This window comes from Cervus elaphus, chromosome 13, assembly GCF_910594005.1.
Source record: "Cervus elaphus chromosome 13, mCerEla1.1, whole genome shotgun sequence".
In the NCBI taxonomy this organism is placed as follows: Eukaryota; Metazoa; Chordata; class Mammalia; order Artiodactyla; family Cervidae; genus Cervus; species Cervus elaphus.
This window is the reverse complement of record NC_057827.1, coordinates 29,502,327-29,519,603: the sequence shown is the minus strand read 5'-3', so window position 1 is coordinate 29,519,603 and position 17,277 is coordinate 29,502,327. Positions and strand designations below refer to the sequence as shown.

Here is a 17,277-nt window from a genome sequence, read left to right as displayed (position 1 = left end):
TGCATTTTTCCATACCTGGGGAAAGAGAGCAAAAATAGCCCATGTTTTTTATAGATCAAACATAAGAATCAAAATATTTAAATATTAGAAAATAACAAATTCTCTCCACAATATTGCATGAATTCCATCTCCTCCATGCATCTTTCCATCCCAGCTAGTAGTTATGGTCTGTACTTACGGATATACCATTTTATTAATATTTAAATTTCACCAAGAGTTCAAGTATATGCTAGCTTTATGTTCAGATTTTTGAAATGAAGATAAAATGAACAAGCAGCTTAAGGGTGCAGTGTGTTTAACACTGCACAGTGTATTGATTTGGGATTCCCAGGTGGCTCAGTGGTAAAGAATCCGCCTGCCAATGTAGGAGACGCAGGAGACCTGGGTTCGATCCCTGGGTCAGAAAGATCCCCTGGAGGAGGAAATGGCAACTCACTCTAGTATTCTTACCTGGAGAATCCCATGAACAGAGGAGCCTGGCAGGCTACAGTCCATGGAGTCCCAAAAAAGTCAGACATGACTGAGCACACATTCCCAGTAATATTAAGCAAATAGACGATGTAGGGGGTGGTTAACTGTCCACTTAGGAACACAAGTATAGGGACAAGGCCTGCCAGTGGAGGTAATACCCACCATTCAGGTCTGAACAGAGGTCTTTGGTTGCTGACAGAATCTCCCCTCGACTTCAAACTTGAGACAAAGCACGGAACATACAAAATTTGATTGAGACATACCACTCAGTATACCAAAATTGACTTCAGAACAGTAACAGGATAGATTGGGCAGAGCCAGTTTGAGTTGTGGGGGCCAGTCTGTAGCGAGCAGGGTCGCCCGGAGGCTGGAAATGTGGCAGCTGAAGCCTAGAATAGGGAGATGAGAGCAGCCGTCTTCTAAAAATCGCTGATTTCCAAACAAATTCCTAAGTCGTTTTTGGTCTTAATCATCTCTTAGCACAGACTCATCATCTCCCTCTGGCAAGCCTGTTAATTGCTCTGAGGAAGGAGTGGGGCCACCCAGTGCAGTCCCTCAGGACAACACAATCAGTGTCAGGTTATGACACTGGGCATCTTCTGTGTCCTGAGCAAATGCTTTCCACTTAACCCATCTGTCATCTGGGGAAGTGATTCTGACGGGTCACCTTTCGTAATGGCTCCGCCACTATTTATAGAACCAGCAGATTACTGTGCGTGATCAGCTCTGGTCTTTGTTACCTGATTGAATTCGCGCTGTCGATACAGCTGATTGTTTATCCCCAAAGTAATAAGTGACGTGCTTTTTCAGTCTCCTTGCCTTCATACCACTGGTGTCCGGAGGGCAGAAGCTAAGCAAGTTTGCATCTTCTCTGACATTTCCTGTGAACCCACAAGGCGGGGGCCTGTCCTGGGTCCAGGTTGGTAGTGGCCCTTGGTCAGACTTGGACCCTGCCCTTGAGAAACTGACATGCTGCTCTGACTGCATTGTGTACCCCCAAATTCATATGCTGAAGTCCTGACACTCAATGGGATTGTAACTGGAGATAAGGCATTTAGGAGAGTATGTACTCAGTCTCGCGTCCAACTCTTTGCAACCCCATGGACTACAGCCCACCAGGCTCCTCTGTCCATGGGTTCTCCAGGCAAGAATACTGGAGTGGGTTGCCATGCCCTCCTCCAGGGGATCATCCTGACCCAGGAATCGAACCCATGTCTCCTGTGTTTCCTGCATTAGATTCATGACCACTGGCACCACCTGAGAAGCCCCCATTTGGATCTGCTGCCCCCAAACCCTAAAACTGCTCACTTTCACAATTGTGCCAGGTCAGTCCAGCAGCCATTCCCTTCAGGGTCGCTCACTGGCCCAGATCAGAAACGCTGACTCTGGAGCAAGTTCCCCTCCAGCCACCCCAAGCAGGTGGCAGATGGGGTGTCTGGCCTGTGCAGGCTCTATGCTGAAGGACGGTTACATTCTGCTGGGGACCACTGAGCTGACCCCTGGGAAGGTCGGCCCCTCAGATCCCAGGGAACGACAGCTGAGTTCAGCTGCATCACTGCTGGGGGTCAGGTCCTCAATGGGAAGCGGGGCTGGAAGGGATGTGTGTCCGCCCTGTAATTAACGTTAATCAACGCACACCATCTGGAGGGTGGAAGAATCTGTTCTTTGCATCCACACTCTTGGCTTTCATCCCAGCTGAAGGATCCAGAAAATGTCGATAACCTTCCTCGGGCACGTCGCCAGGTTATAGGGCCCAGTTCTGGCCCCAGACTAGACAGGGGAGAGCCACCAGACAATTTCTCCAAGGTCTGACTTTTATAATTGGTGTGGGGTCTCTGATATTAACTTAGGGCAGATGCTGAGCTGAGGATTTCAGTCTGTGTTTGAGAGGCCAGACTTGAGTCCAGCTATGAAACGCAGCCTTAAAGCCAATGTACTGTGCACTTTACCATGGTCACTTTGGTAAATTTTATATTATGTATACTTTACAACAATTTTTTACAGTTGTATTTTTATTTTACCTTTAATTAATTTTTATTGGAATATAGTTTTACAACATTGTGTTAGTTTCTGCTATACAGCTGAGAGAATGGGACTCATATCCATACACCCCTCTGTTTTGCATTTCCTCCCCATTCAGGTCACCAGAGAGCGGTGAGCAGAGTTCCCTGTCTGTACGGCAGGTTCTCCTTAGTTATCTATTTTACACATAGTATCAACAGTGTGTATATGTCAATCCCAATCTTCCAATTCATCCCAATTGTTTCATGGGCACAGTTTCAGTTTTGCAAGTTGAAGAGAGCTCTGGAGACTCTGGTGATGGCTGCCCGAAGATTTGAATGTCCTAAAGTCACTGAACTGTACACTTAACCATGGTCACCATGGTAAATTTTATGTTATGTCTATTTTATCACAATTTTTAATGTTATATTTTTTAAAAGAGAGAAGGAAAGAAAAAAAGCATCAGTGTAAAGTGTGGCTGCTCCCACCACGATGCTCAGGCAGGAACTCTCCAGGCCAGACTTTTCTGCCAGTCCAGCTCAAGTCTAGGCATCGTGGGAAGTGACCAGCCTTCTTCTGTCCTATTCTGTTTCAGCTGCTGCCAGTTTGGGTCCCTGCTTTCTAAAGGAAAGGTCACTGCTCTCTCTGGCTTCCAGCTGTGATGTCTGGGTCACCCCCGCCTCCCTCCTGAAGCAGCCCCACCCAGGGTGCGTGCCCACCCAATGGCCCTTATGAAGTGGTAATCACTCTGACCAGCAGGTGAGTGCCCTCTGGGAAGAGACCTTATTGGGCACGAGGTCTCAGCTCTCATGTTCAGGAGGAAAGGGGAAGGAGCCAACTTCCACTCCAGGGGTGTGCATAAGAACCCAGGGTTGTGCTCTGCCCCCCCCCACCCCTACCCCCACTGCAGGTACGTGGGCATAACCCTCTGATCTGCACTGCCCTGGCTTTCTACAGGGGTGGAAGATGGTACCAGTCAACCCTGCGCCGGAGGAGGAGCCCGAAGCCGCCACTGAGAGATGGAGGACCCCACGCCTGAGCCCGTCTACGTGGACGTGGACAAAGGACTGACCTTGGCCTGCTTCGTCTTCCTCTGCCTGTTCCTCGTCGTGATGATCATCCGCTGTGCCAAGGTCATCATGGACCCTTACAGTGCCATCCCCACGTCCACCTGGGAGGAGCAGCACCTGGACGACTGAGGCGCGGGCAGGCAGGGGCAGTGGGGAGGGACTGAGACCCTGGCGCTCTCTGGATGAGGTTGCCCTGGGACACCTCCGTCCCCTGGCCACCAGCCTGCCAGCGCCTGGAGGCAGGCGGGAACAGATTCGGCCACCGGGGATGGAGAAGGTTCACCTTAGCCTTGTCCACGCTCACACGAGCAGCAGGCCGAGATGCGTGGGGTGCTGGGGGCAGTGCCATGGCCTGCCAGTCTGGGGATGAGAGGACCGTGAGTCAGTAGCCCGGGTCCAGGCTGGGGACTCTGTGAGACTGTGGGTAATGCCAAGCCCCATTTGGCATTGGATACAGGACAGATCATGTAACAGTGGTCGGGTTTTAAGGACACCCTTGCCCTGATCATGCCAAGTAGCACACGCACTCGCCCCAGGGGTGCAGAGCACAGACGTCCACCTGAAATCCCCCCCTTCCCACGGGCTGGCAGTGGTGCCAGAGTGGTGACCCAGGGAAGCGGATGGATTCAAATTCACAAAAGGCACAGGGGCTGCTTCCCAGCAATATTTTTTTAAACTAAAATATAGAAGGGTATATTTTTTCCTGTTATAAATGAAATGTGTATTTTAGAAGTTTGGAAAAATACAGATAAATAATAGAAGGAAAGGGGGAAAATAATACTTATAATCCCACTTCCCCAAAGCCACCATCTTAATATATTTTCTCTCAGTATTTTTACATATATTTTTCAATAGGCAAACTGTGTGCATGGTGTTGCATCGCTTCATATTAGAGCATGAACACGTTCTCATGTCATCAAACCCTCTTCAGAGCCATCATTTTTACTGGCTGCAGAGTATTCCATTGGTGGATAGGTCATGGTGTAATAATTATCTCTGTTGGTCATATGTTTCTTTTTTCCTCCACTATTCTTCATGCAAAAATATTTCACCCAGTGACTTCTTGAGAGCACACAGTATATGAGATGAATATCAGACAGGAAGACCTGGGTTCTACTCTTGTCTGTCACTCTAAGGCTGTGTGACCTTGAGCAAGTCACTTTACCTCTCTGTGCCTCCGTCCCCTTGTTGTATAAAGGGGGAGGAAAAACCTTGCCCTTTTTGTTTTGTGTAAGCCTCATGTGAATGAAAGGGCAGGAGGGGGAGTGCTTTGAATGTAAATGTGCCGTGGGGGGAGACAAGGAATAAGTTGTTGATTATAATGACTCCTTTCCCTCTTTTCCCACCCTTCTCACCCACCTCACACTCTATCACCTAAATCTAAGGACTTGCAGCAAGAATACTGGACCAGAGTCCACAAACCTGGTCCCAAGTCCCAACTTCTCTTCTATCTTGCCCTATAGTCCTGAATAACTCAGCCTCTCTGATCCCCAGTTTCCTCATTTGTAAAATGAGGGAATAACATCTACCTCTCAAGGTTGTTGTGAGGATGAAATGAGAGAACATGGGCAAACATTCGTGTCTTTTCTTGATTTTTACCACCCCCAGGAGAAGCCAGGGGTCTGAACTGGGAGAAGGAGGGGTCTGGATTCCTCTCTCTCAGAGGAATCTGGAACCCTGGATTTTCCTCAGTTCCCAGGGCCCTTCTGAAAAACCAGACCTCCCAGCCAGGACCTGGTCAGAGGAATGCTCACAGCAACCTCTCCCACCCAGCACCTCAAGGAATATGGTGTCTATTAATTTAAGTAATCATCATTGTCATCAGTAATCCTGCAAACACAATATGAAGTTAAGTGAGACCGCCTGAACACCCCCTGACTCTGAAGGTATTTATTCCATCCCTCTAAGGCATGCCTGCCATTTCCCTCAGAAGTGACCTGCAGCTGGAAAGAAGCTCAAGGCTCCCTTCCCATCACCCGCATCCCTGCCATCAGTACCGCCCCATCCCGGGTCACCTGGGAAACAGCTTTCCAAAGCACCGTCACCACGAGGTGACCTGAAAGTGAACAGGGGCACCGCTGTGCAGGCAGCATTCCAGGGCATTTCCAGCTGTTCCCCACGCCACCCCCCACTGTGTGGGATGCAGAAAGGGACAGCTGGCGAAGACAGTGGACAAATGCATTGGAGGCTCCGTCTGAGGGGACAATTTAGAGCAAGGACCCTGTACATTGCCTCAGGCCCAGCAGCAGCCTTCACTCTGCAGCCTACCTCAGAGATAGCAAGCACTTCTGTGAAAAGCTCATCAGCCTGGATTTACAGTGCCAATCAGAACCAACTCCCAATCAGCAAATAACAGATCCCAAGGAACAAGAGGTCTTGAAGACCTCACCTGGAGATATTTTAGAGCTCTAAGGAGTAAATAACAGGTGCCCGAGGGCTGTACTACTGAAACCCTGATGAAGGACAAATAGCTCCTGCAACATTGAGGAACTTGCTAGAAATCCAAAATCATGGACCCCCTATTCCAGACCTCCAGAACTCTAATCTCTGCAGGTGGGGCCCAGGAATCTCTTAGCAAGATCCACTGAGTGATTTCTCTGCACGAACCTGGGCTTCCCAGGTGGCTAAGTGGTAAAGCATCCTCCTGCCAATGCAGGAAACTCAAGTTCTATTCCTGAATTGGGAAGATCCCCTGGAGGAGGAAATGGCAACCCACTTCAGTATTATTGCCTGGAGAATTGCATGGACAGAGGAGCCTTGCAGGCTACAGTCCATGGGGGTCACAAAAAGTCGGATGTGACTGAGCATGCACACACATTAATTAAATGTATCAATATGTTTTTAGGGAGGGATATGATCAATTAGTTTGAGAGGCACTGCCCTGGGGGTCCTCTGGTCTCACTTATTTCTTTCCCACACCTAGAGTTGCTAATATTTCCCACCCTATCTCTTTTGACTGTTTTTGGTGGCAAAGGGAAATAATAACATTTCAGCAAAAGATGGAACATTTCAAAATCACTCCTATTCTAAGCCTCCAGATAGATAATAGTGATTTCCATTGTGTGTCCATGTGTTCCCTTCTCATCTTTGTCCACATGCAAGATATATTTTTTCATAAAAGCCTCCTGTTACAACATTTTAATCAGTATCTCATAACATTTCTGCATAAGCATGTTTCTGCTACAGGCTTCCTATTTATCATTTTAGTAGCTATAAACCATACCATCTAGTGCATGTGTGTAGTTATCCAGAATCCTGTTATTAAGTATTTGGATTGCTTTCATTTTTCCCTAGTATACATGTTGCAAAATAAAAATAAAGAAAGAAAGCTTAAGACAGATATGATGAACCCTGGGGCTTGCTCAGGATGGTGGATAATAAATATTTAAATGACACCCCCTGCAGCTTAGAGACACATGGTGGAGGGAGAGCCATCTAAATATTTGATCATAATAAGGGATAACCCAACTGATATTTCAAGCTTTTGTTGTTGCTTTAGCTGCTAAAGGATGGAGGAGATGGTCCTTTGTCATCAGAGCATCTTAGCCGGTTTGTAGCTGGCTGAGATGAAGTTAGGGCTTCAGATGGAGAGGTAAACTGGTCAGCGAAAGAAATGGAAAGAATTTTTGAAGACTGGAAGCTGGCAGAGAGAAAATGAAAAGCATCAGAGAGAAAGAGTTGTTGACCTCAACCCAGGATTTAAGGCAAAATATGATCAGAGAAAAAGTCACTGCTGCATGGTATGGGTGACGGAGTCTCCAGACAGTGGTGTCTGGTGGCTGATTTTAAGTTGTTGCCTGTTCTGTGCTCTGCTCCAGTCCCTTCCTGTTACCCTAAACTCTCAGTAAAGTCTGATACACAATCCACCTTGTGGCCGTGGTGTTTGCGGGGCAATAAAGACATCTCGGGGGGGCGGGATAAAAGACATCTGGGAAGTGGGTGATGTGAAGGAATGTTATCTGGAAAGGGATGACATGCTAGGGACAGGTGAGGTAGAGAAAAAGAGCAGAAGCAAGAAATCAGTGATGGTCGCTAGCAAAAACATGACCCCTGAGAATGCTCAGACAGGCTGGTATGACTAATAGAGGACACTAGTTTTACCTGCCTGGTCTATCAATTCCCATCAACTCTGTTTCATTTTTTACAGTTAGTTGCTCAAATATCTACAAGTTCTTATTGAATTGCTACTCTTTTTTTCTTTTTTGGTCATGCCATGCTGCATGCTGGATCTTAGTTCCCTGACCAGGGATGGAACCCTCCCCACTGCATTGGATGCGCAGAGTCACGGGACCACCAGGGAAGTCCCTTATTGAATTGAAACACCCATGACTCCCTCTCCTATAAAATTGCCACAGAATTTGAGGCTAACTCAATCCAAAAGGAGCTGGTTCTGCTTCGAAACATCAGATGGGGAGAATTTCAAAGCCTGGCGTGTCCACAAGTGTGCTTCCACATCCACAGTCCTGCATGTGTGAAGGAGGACAGCCTGCAATGCCCTTTTTGTTTATGGCCCAGTCTGCTGAGAGGCGCTTGAGCCAAGCTCCCTGGTCCACATTCACATACCCAGTCACTCCATCCAAACAGTACATGAGGCTGGCTGTGTCCAAAGGGACAGACAGCCTCAGCCATGCCAGCCCTGAATCCATAGGTCCTTGGTCATCATCGGCTAAGATACTTCCTCCTTCCTGGGGAGTTTGTCTTGGGGACCTGTATCACTCAGAATCCTAGCAGGAGAGAGATATACCCCCAAAGCATTCCATGAAGACAGTTCAATGACGGAATATTTACAGAGGTTGGTCAGGGTCAAGGGAAACAAAAGAAGGGGACAAAATACCCATGGATGGCCATGCATGACAATGCAAATCCATCACCACTTTAGCCAGAAAAAAGGAGAAGGAGAGGGTGTCCCCAGAAGCCACTGGAAGAGGACCCCCTCCCCAACCAAAGCCATGGCTCCAGGCAGCCAATCAAAGTGCAGCTCAGTGGAAAGGGAATAAGATTTCTCACCCTCTGCCCTCTAGTCTCCTGTCCCAGCAGCCAAAAACAACAAAAGCAAAAGAACAGGGAACTCTGGGTGATAGGGTTCATATATATTAGTGAAATAGAGCAAATGAAAACTAACCAGTACTGGGACTTCTCTGGTGGTCCAGAGGTTAAGACTCTGAGCTTCCAATGCAGGGGGTTTGGGTTCGAGCCCTGGTTTGGGAACTAAGATCTCATGTGCTGCACAGCTCAACCATAAATAAGTAAATAAATCCATGCCCCCCAGGTAATTAATTAACTAATGCCTCCAGATAATAAATTCAAGCCCCAAATAATAAATAAATTCCTGCCTCTAGATAATAAATAAATAAATAAAATCAAGCCCCCAGATAATAAATAAATGAATTCATGCCCCCAGATAATAAATAAATTCATCTCTCCAGATAGCAAATAAATAAATCCATGCCCCCAGATAATTAATTAATTAATGCCTCCAGATATTAAATAAATGCATGCCTCCAGATAACTAATTAATTAATTACTTCATGCCCCAAGATAATAAATAAATTCACGCGCCCAGGCTAGACATACAGAATAGGGATATGGGGTGAGAAGTAACTAGAAATTCCTCAGTGAAGTCCTGGGTTCTAGAGCCAATCTTCCTTGTCGCCATTGTGTTGCAACAGCCCCGTTTCCCCTCAGATGCTGAAGTAAATCACCCTGACAGTTCAGTGGTCCCCTTCTCTGCCCACGAGTACAAGATGAGGAGACCCAGATGCCTGAAGAATGATCTCAGCATGGGGTGGGGGGTGAGAGGGAGGCTCATGTGGGAGGGTACATATATGTATATAATATATATATACATACACATATATATATTTATAACTGATTCATGTTGTACAGCAGAAACCAATGTAGCACTGCAAAGCAATTATCCTCCAGCCAAAAAATAAAAATTAAATTAAATTATAAAAAAACATAGCAACCTTAGGATGCACCCAATACATGCAGCAGAGTGGTACACACGAAGGTGTTGCACATTGCCTCAAAAACCCAAAAAGGTTCATAAACCACTGAGCCTCTTTCTTCATAGTGGACGGCCCAAGGAAAAGCGAGGTTTCTCACCTAAGAGGGGATATCCCAACATGTCCCCGGCCACTGGAACCCAAGAAACTTCTGAAATATGGCGGGCACATGCAGAGGCCCCACACTGACCTTGGAGGGTACCTGCTAACCATTGAGTCTTCCAGACACAGGATGATGGCAGAAGCAAGAGTCGGGGCTGCCATCCTTACTGCCTGGCCACCGAGCAGCCCCTCTGCACCAGAACACAGAAGAGAAGTGCCTGGGGGTCCCTGCCTTCAAATGGGGGGTGGAGAGAAAGATGGACACGTGGCTGCCAAAGACTTTCCACGTTAGACCAGATCAGACACTTGAAGCCAAGTCATAAGAAACTCAAAAGGAGATCTATTCAGATCAGAAGGGCTGGTGATGAATTTGGCCTGAAAGATTGCTCCGGGAAGTGGGCTTTAAGAGACAGCAGGATCTGTGTAAGCAAATCATTTCCCCATGGAAGTGAGGAAAGCAAATTTTATTTGGAACGAAGATTTTCACTTCAAGAAGTAAGAGAGCTATTCATTTGTTCATTTTAATTGGCATTAATATACATTGATGATGGGCTTCCCAGGTGGCTCAGTGGTAAAGAATCCGCTTGCCAGTCTGCAGGGGTTTGCTCTCACCTTCTGGCAAGCCCGTGCCGTTTGTGGTCCTTGCTACTCCCCACTCAGCAGAGGCAGTTAGCAGCATGTCATCAGTATAGCACGGCTGAGCGACTGAGCACAAGCATCAACATAGTGGCCACTTGTGAGAGCTACGGGTTGACAAGATGATCAGGGTCCCACGCAATACAACAAAGAGGAGAGCTGGCGAACCTCAGAGGGAATACAATTAAGGTGTGCCACCACCTGCTGCCTGATGAAGGTGAACTCCTTTTATTATCTTTATTGATCTGGATGCAGCAGAAAGTACTTTCTGGTACAGTGATTCTCAAACTTTAGCGTGCATCAGAATCACCTGGAAAGTTTGTTCAAACACAATTTCTGGACCCCCACTCCAGAATGTTTAATTCAGTTGATTTTGTTGTCTGTCCTTTAATTTGTCAATCAAAGTACTATAAATTGTTTTTTTTATTGGGGGGAGGTTATTTACTTTTTAAAGTATAATTGATTTACAATGTTGTGTTCATTTCTGCTGTACAGCAAAGTGGAAGTCCTATAATTTGTATTTTTAGCAAGTTTCAAGGTCCTTGCCTCAGCTAAGAGACTTTATTGACACACACAATTACCTGGCATTGCACGGTTCCCTGGCACTACAACTCTGCAAGCCAGACCTTCGTCTGTCCTACACCTAAGGAAAGTCACTTTACCACTGCATGCATGCCTTCTGCTTCTCCATCTGACACTTTAGTTATGAATTCAAGATTTGGAGTTTATCTTCCTCTTTATGTAAACTCTCCAGGACAATCAAGAGCAGCCCACCTATCCTAGAATCCATGTAATCATCAATATTCCCCTAGCAACTAACTGTCAATGATTTTTTCAAAAACATTTATTTTTTCATTCGTTCTTTTAGTTAGCTGAGCCAGGTCTTAGCTGCTGCACATGGGATCTTCAGTCTTCACTGTGGCATGTGGAATCTTTAGTTGTGGCTTGTGTGATCTTGTTCCCTCACCAGGGGTAGAATGTGGGCTCCCTGCATTTGGAGCCCAGAGCCTTAGCCACAGGACCACTAGGGAAGTCCCACCAATAACTCTCCTCCTAGCGCTTTACTCTCAATGTGCACTCCATCCTATGCCAACACTGATAATATTTTGATAAATGTGACAGCATCACATGATACAGACTATTCATGTCCTGCCTTCCCCAGTCAGGAGGTGACTCTGTGCTCATCTAATGTGCAAGAAACCCAATTCCAGCATGTTATTTTTAGAGCCTGTTTCCTGACGCCACTCCTGGTACCAATGGCTTTATTAGTCAGGAAGCAACTGAAGAGGGTTTGATTGATTGAAAAGGGTCTAATTTAGGGACTATTTTCAAAAATGTAGGCAGGGTTTAAAAATGCAACACAAATGAACATATCTACAAAACAGAAACAGACTTGCAGACATAAAGACTTGTGGTTGCCAAGCGGGGAGAGGTGATAGGAGAAGGAAGAATTGGGAGCTTGGTATTAGCAGCTGCAAAGTAATATCTATAGGCTGGATAAACAAAAAGGTCCTACTGTATAGCACAGGGAACTATACTCAGTAGACTGTAATAAATCAGAATGAAAAACAATATATATATATATATATGTATACACACACACACATGTATAACAGTCACTTTGCTACTGTACAACAGAAATTAAACACAACATGGTAAACCAACTATTCAATAAAAAATGTTGAAAATATAAAAAAGAGAGAGAAAAGGATGGTGACTAGTTCAGGATTGATGACCACAAGAAGCCATTGCCAGCTCTTGCTTAGGGAAGGAACAGTGGAACCACAAATAAGCAAGTGTTATTGAGCCATAGGTAGGCAGGGAGCCGCCCAAACCCTAGCCCAGCAGGGAAGGAGTGAGGAGCGTGGATACCCCTGCCTTCTTTCTCCTCTTACATTCCACCCTCAGCTTGTGCTTCCTTTACTGAAGCACAGGCAGAAGCCAGAGGGCGTGAGCCTGGGTGATGTCATCCATGGAGGTCTTCCTCCTCCCAAGACACAGCAGGACAGGGAAGGATGACCAGCAGGTCTGGAGGAACAGAGGGAGAGGAACCTGCATGGAGCCCCGGATGCTCTTCCTGCCAGCAGATCTTAGGCATGGCCCAGCGAGAACCTCAAAACCGACTTTCAAACTGTGACTTTCTAGGAAAGGGGATCAGTGTCGATCACTGAGGCTTCTCGGGCTTCTTATGAAGTTTGGTCCACTCTCTCTCTTCCCTTCTGCACCAAGAACAGGGTGACCTCACTAGGTTCTGTTGTGCTCGCTTCTCCAAGAAAAGGGGTGTCCTCTGGCCTAATACAGTCATTAAGAGGGACCGGGGAACTCAGAATCCTTCAGCCTGACTACACAGAGAAGCAGCTGATTAATCCACGCCTCCTCCCAGTAATTATATGTATCATATTGTTTGATAGCATGTAGAATCTCCAGCTACCTTCTACTGTCATAAAATATTGTAGTGCTAAATCTGGTTTTTGCATTCCTGTATTGTTTCTGTGGGGGCTTCCCATATGGCTCAGTGGTAAAGAATCTGCCTGCAAATACAGGAGATGAGTGTTTGATCCCTGGGTTGGGAAGATCCCCTGGAAAAGGGAATGGCTACCCACTCCAGTATTCTTGCTTGGGAAATCCCATGGACAGAGGAGCCTGGCAGGCTACAGTTTATGGCATCACAAATGAGTCAGACATGACTGAGCAACTAAACAACAACAAATATTACAAGTCAGCCCCATTTCATATCAGTCAGCCCACTAAGTGGGGAAATACTGGGTGTCACCTTGAAGATGGAATGGGGGCTCTGGCTTCCTGTGAACAGACACTAAGTAAGAAATGACTCTGGAGGACTGGGATGACATGACACCCACAGGGCTGGAACTTGGGCTGCATCAGGAGTGCCGCAACGACCATCCTTAAACACACGATCTTTTCTTTCTCTGCTCTGCTCAGATTCTCAGTCATGTCCAGCTCTCTGTGACCTCATGGACTGTAGCCCACCAGGCTCCTCTGTCCATGGGATTTCCCAGGCAAGAATACTGGAGCGAGTTGCCGTTCCCTTCTCCAGAAGATCTTCCTGACCCAGAGATCGAACCCAAATCTCATCTCCTGCATTGGCAGGTGGATTCTTTACCATTGCACTACCTAGGAAGCCCTTTTCCTTCTCTTGGATTACCAAATGCAGCTCTAACAGAATTTGGAAGAGCTTCATATTGAGCTCATAGTGATGAGATAGGCAACTCTGTGATGCAATGCCACACATGTTTATGAGCAGCTACTGTGCTGGGTTTCCCTGGTGGCTCAGTGGTAAAGAACCCGCCTGCCAATGCAGAAGATGCAGGTTCGAACCCTGGGTCAGGAAGATCCCCTGGAAGAGGGCATGGCAACCCATTCCAGTATTCTTGCCTGGGAAATCCCATCGACAGAAGAGCCTGGTGGGCTATAGTCCGTGGGGCCGCAGAGTCTGACATGACTGAAGTGATTAAACAACAACCTGTGTAACCGGGTTTGGACACAAAGATAAGTCAAGCACAACCCTGCCTTGAGAAGCTCACTTCCAAGGATCAAAATCAAGGTTCCAACCACTGTTTCACAATTAGACCTAGAAGTTCAAAGCTGTGGAGTCTAGTCTCAGTTCTACCACTCTTTCGTTATGTGAAATGAACAAGTCTCTTCATTTATTTTTTTAAAGATTTTTTTGATGTGGACTATTTTCAAGATCTTTGTTGAATTTGCTGCAATATTGCTTCTGTTTCATGTTTTTGTTTTTTTGGCCATAAGGCATGTGGGAGCCTAGCTCCCTCACCAGGGATCAAACCCACACCTCTGCATTGGAAGAAGTCTTAACCATGGACCACCAGGGAAGTCCTCAAGTGTCTTCATTTATACAAAAAGATATCTGAGACAGTGTGGGGTCTAGAGACAGAGGTAAAGGCGCAATATTGCCTGTAGGCCTGGGGAGGAGGTAGGCTTTCCCTGGGATCCATGCTCCAGAGGACCCAGCCTATTACACACACACACACACACACACACACACACACACACACACACACATGAATGTATTCAAGAGCACATGGGGGGGGGGGGGGCCTTCACTGGTGGTCCAGTGGTTAAGGCTCTGAGCTTTCACTGCAGGGGGCAATAGTTCGATCCCTGGTCGGGGAACTAAGATTTCACATGCCAAGTGGTGTGGCCAAAAAGTGAAAAAAAAAAAAAAAAAAAAGAACACATAGGCCCCTATCTCCTTGGGACTCAAGCCCCAGGGGAACATCTCTCCACACCTCCGGGTTATGCCCTCAAAACAAAAGTGCCCGTGTGAACGCCACACAGCTGTGTAGTGGGTCCGTGCCAGTGCTCTCGATGGACACTTCCTCCCTCCTCCAGGGGGCGCAGGGGAGCAGAAGCACCGTGGTAAGAGACCCTGATGGTCATTAACTACTTCCTGCAGCATGAATGCAGCAGATGATTGCCCCAGTGTCATTTCTCAGTCCTACCCTAAATTCATTTCCTTGTTTTTCAATGTGTGGTTCTGGCATGGCATTCACAACAGTTGCACATGGCAATTAGGGCCCATTTTGCAATGTCAACTAATTCATATTAATTTATATTTACATAAAATAGAGAGAGATACTAATTCTTTACTTTGCAACCAGATGACACTGAACACTAGGATTGCAAATAGTTTTATTTTTATAACAAGTATTTAGTAGGATTTAATTGAATTTAAAAAATAAATTTAAACATTTCAACTTGATTTAAATAAGTTTGATGTGTTAATGTTCTTTAATTATAATTTATATCTTACCTTTTAATTTTATTAGATAATTTTGAATGTCAAAGAAAAATTATTGAGGACTTCCTGGTGGTCCAGTGGTTAAGACTTCTTCCAATGCAGGAACTGTGAGTTCAATCCCTGGTCAGGGAGCTAAGATTCCACATGCCTCAGGGCCAAAAAACCAAAACATGAAACAGAAGCAGTATTGTAACAAATTCAATAAAGACTTTAAAAATGGTCCCCATCAAAAAATCTTTCTTAAAAAAGAATAACTGGAAATGAATATAAAGTAAATTTTTCAATTTTTAACATTTAAGGTGTTGAAAATATTTACATTTCATACACTTTGAGTTTACCTCAATTTACTTTATCATCATTTACATTAGTCTGTCAATAAAACCCATATTATGTGAATAGCTTAAGAAAGGATAAGTAGTGATTCTAAAGAAATTAAGGCAAGAAAAACTAACTTAAATAATAAAATTTTATTTTAAAAATATCGATATAGCAATTCATGAATTTGTGTATCTTTAGTGCTCATCCCACCATCGCCATCGCATTAACATTCTTCAAGGGCAATGATAATTATATTCATTTATAGTTGATATTCGGTGAATTTTCATTCATATAAAAACCATAGCTTTGCAGATATTTTTGTTTTGTAATTATGAAAACATGTAGGCCAAAGGAGAAGAATAAAGAGTATTTAATAGTTTGTGTCTTCACTCATTTCTTGTAAATATTAAGACACAAGTGAATCTCCACGTATATTCTTGGCCAAGCAGAGGTGGACCTATGAATACAACCTGTCTAAGCACAAGTTAGAAAAGAATTTCCAGACACAGAGCATTTCAGAAAGAAGAGAGTTTATTAGGAACAAAGAGCAGAGATGATGTGAGCTCAGCAAGCACAGCAGGCTGACCTCCTGACAGACCAGGGAGACCCCACAGGATGCTGTTAGAACAGCAGGCTGGCTCAAGGGAGAACCAACCATTTTCATGGGTCAGTAGCCAACTTTTATAGACTCAAGACAAGGAAAATTCCTGCTGGAAGGGTGGCATTAGGTGATTGGTTAGGGTGGGTATTTTTACCGGTCAGGGAACTAGCCAGTAAGGATCAGGGCGGCTCACGGCAACCTTGGCTAGGGGGCTCAGTCAGTTCTAGAGGTGACCTTGGTGCTGGGCTCCGAGTCTGTGGCCTTGGTACAAGGCCTCGCACCTGTGACCTGGGGATAGGACTCCACAAATGTGAGAGGTACTGCGATGGGTAAATCTGTGTGTCAACTTGGCTGAGCCATGGTATCCACAAATTTGATCCTATATTAGTCTAGATGTGGCTGTGAAAGTATTTTTCATATGAGATTAACACTGAAGTCGGTGACTTTTGAATAAAGCAGATTATCCTCTATAATATGGGTGGGCCTCATCTAGTCAGCTGAAGCCCTAAGAGAAAAAGGCCTGATCTCCCTGGAAGAGGAGGGGACTCTGCAGGGGACTACCTTCAGATTCATACTGCAGCTCTTCCCTGAGGCTGGGGCTGCCCAGCCCACCCTGCAGATTTTGGACTTTCCACAATCACATGTGCATGCTAAGTTGCTTCAGTTGTGCCCAACTCTTTGCAACCCTATGAACCCACTAGGCTTCTCTGTCCATGGGATTCTCCAGGCAAGAATCCTGGAGTGGGTTGTCATGCCCTCCTCCAGGGCATCTTCACGACCCAGGGATCAAACCCATGTCTCTTACATCTCCTGCATTGACAGGCAGGTTCTTTACCAATAATGCCACCTGGGAAGCCCAATCACCTGAGCCAGTTCCTTGAAATAAACCTCTCTCCCCATAAATCTCCCGTAGGTTCTGTTTCTTTGGAGAACTCTTCATCAATACAAGTGTCATTCTTTTCCCATATTCTGGAAAATACCAGGAGGCCCAGGATGTCTGATGAAAAACATAAGACCCTCACCCTCACTAATAAAAACCAAAAAACAAGTTAAAGAATGCCTCTCGAGGAAGCGGTACACGCTTTGACCCACCAAGTCAAACCAAAAACACAAGGACTTCCAGGTATTCCAGTGGTTAAGACTCCAAGCTTCCAATGCAGGGGGCATGGGTTCAGTCCCTGGGATGGGAAATTCTGCATGCCTATGGTGTGGCCATAAAAAAAAAAAAAAAAAAAGCAAACAAACAAACAAAATAACAGAACAAGAACAAACCAAGAACACAAGTAG

At 45.7% G+C, this 17,277-nt stretch overlaps 1 protein-coding gene across 4 annotated transcripts in view; it reads left to right on the top strand.

The window, feature by feature from the left end:
- Positions 1-7,406, top strand: part of CTXND1 (cortexin domain containing 1) — a 45,921-nt gene extending 38,515 nt beyond the window's left edge. For 3 of the 4 annotated variants that reach the window (XM_043922447.1, XM_043922449.1, XM_043922448.1), the window contains exons 2-3: positions 3,068-3,231; positions 3,430-7,406. In XM_043922447.1, coding sequence (XP_043778382.1) covers positions 3,492-3,671 — 180 coding nt within the window. In that variant the 5' untranslated portion in view covers positions 3,068-3,231; positions 3,430-3,491 and the 3' untranslated portion in view covers positions 3,672-7,406. Of the gene's footprint in view, positions 1-3,067; positions 3,232-3,429 lie in introns of those variants that run through there. The other variant, XM_043922446.1, reaches the window with a different exon arrangement.
- The last annotated feature ends 9,871 nt before the right edge of the window (positions 7,407-17,277 follow it).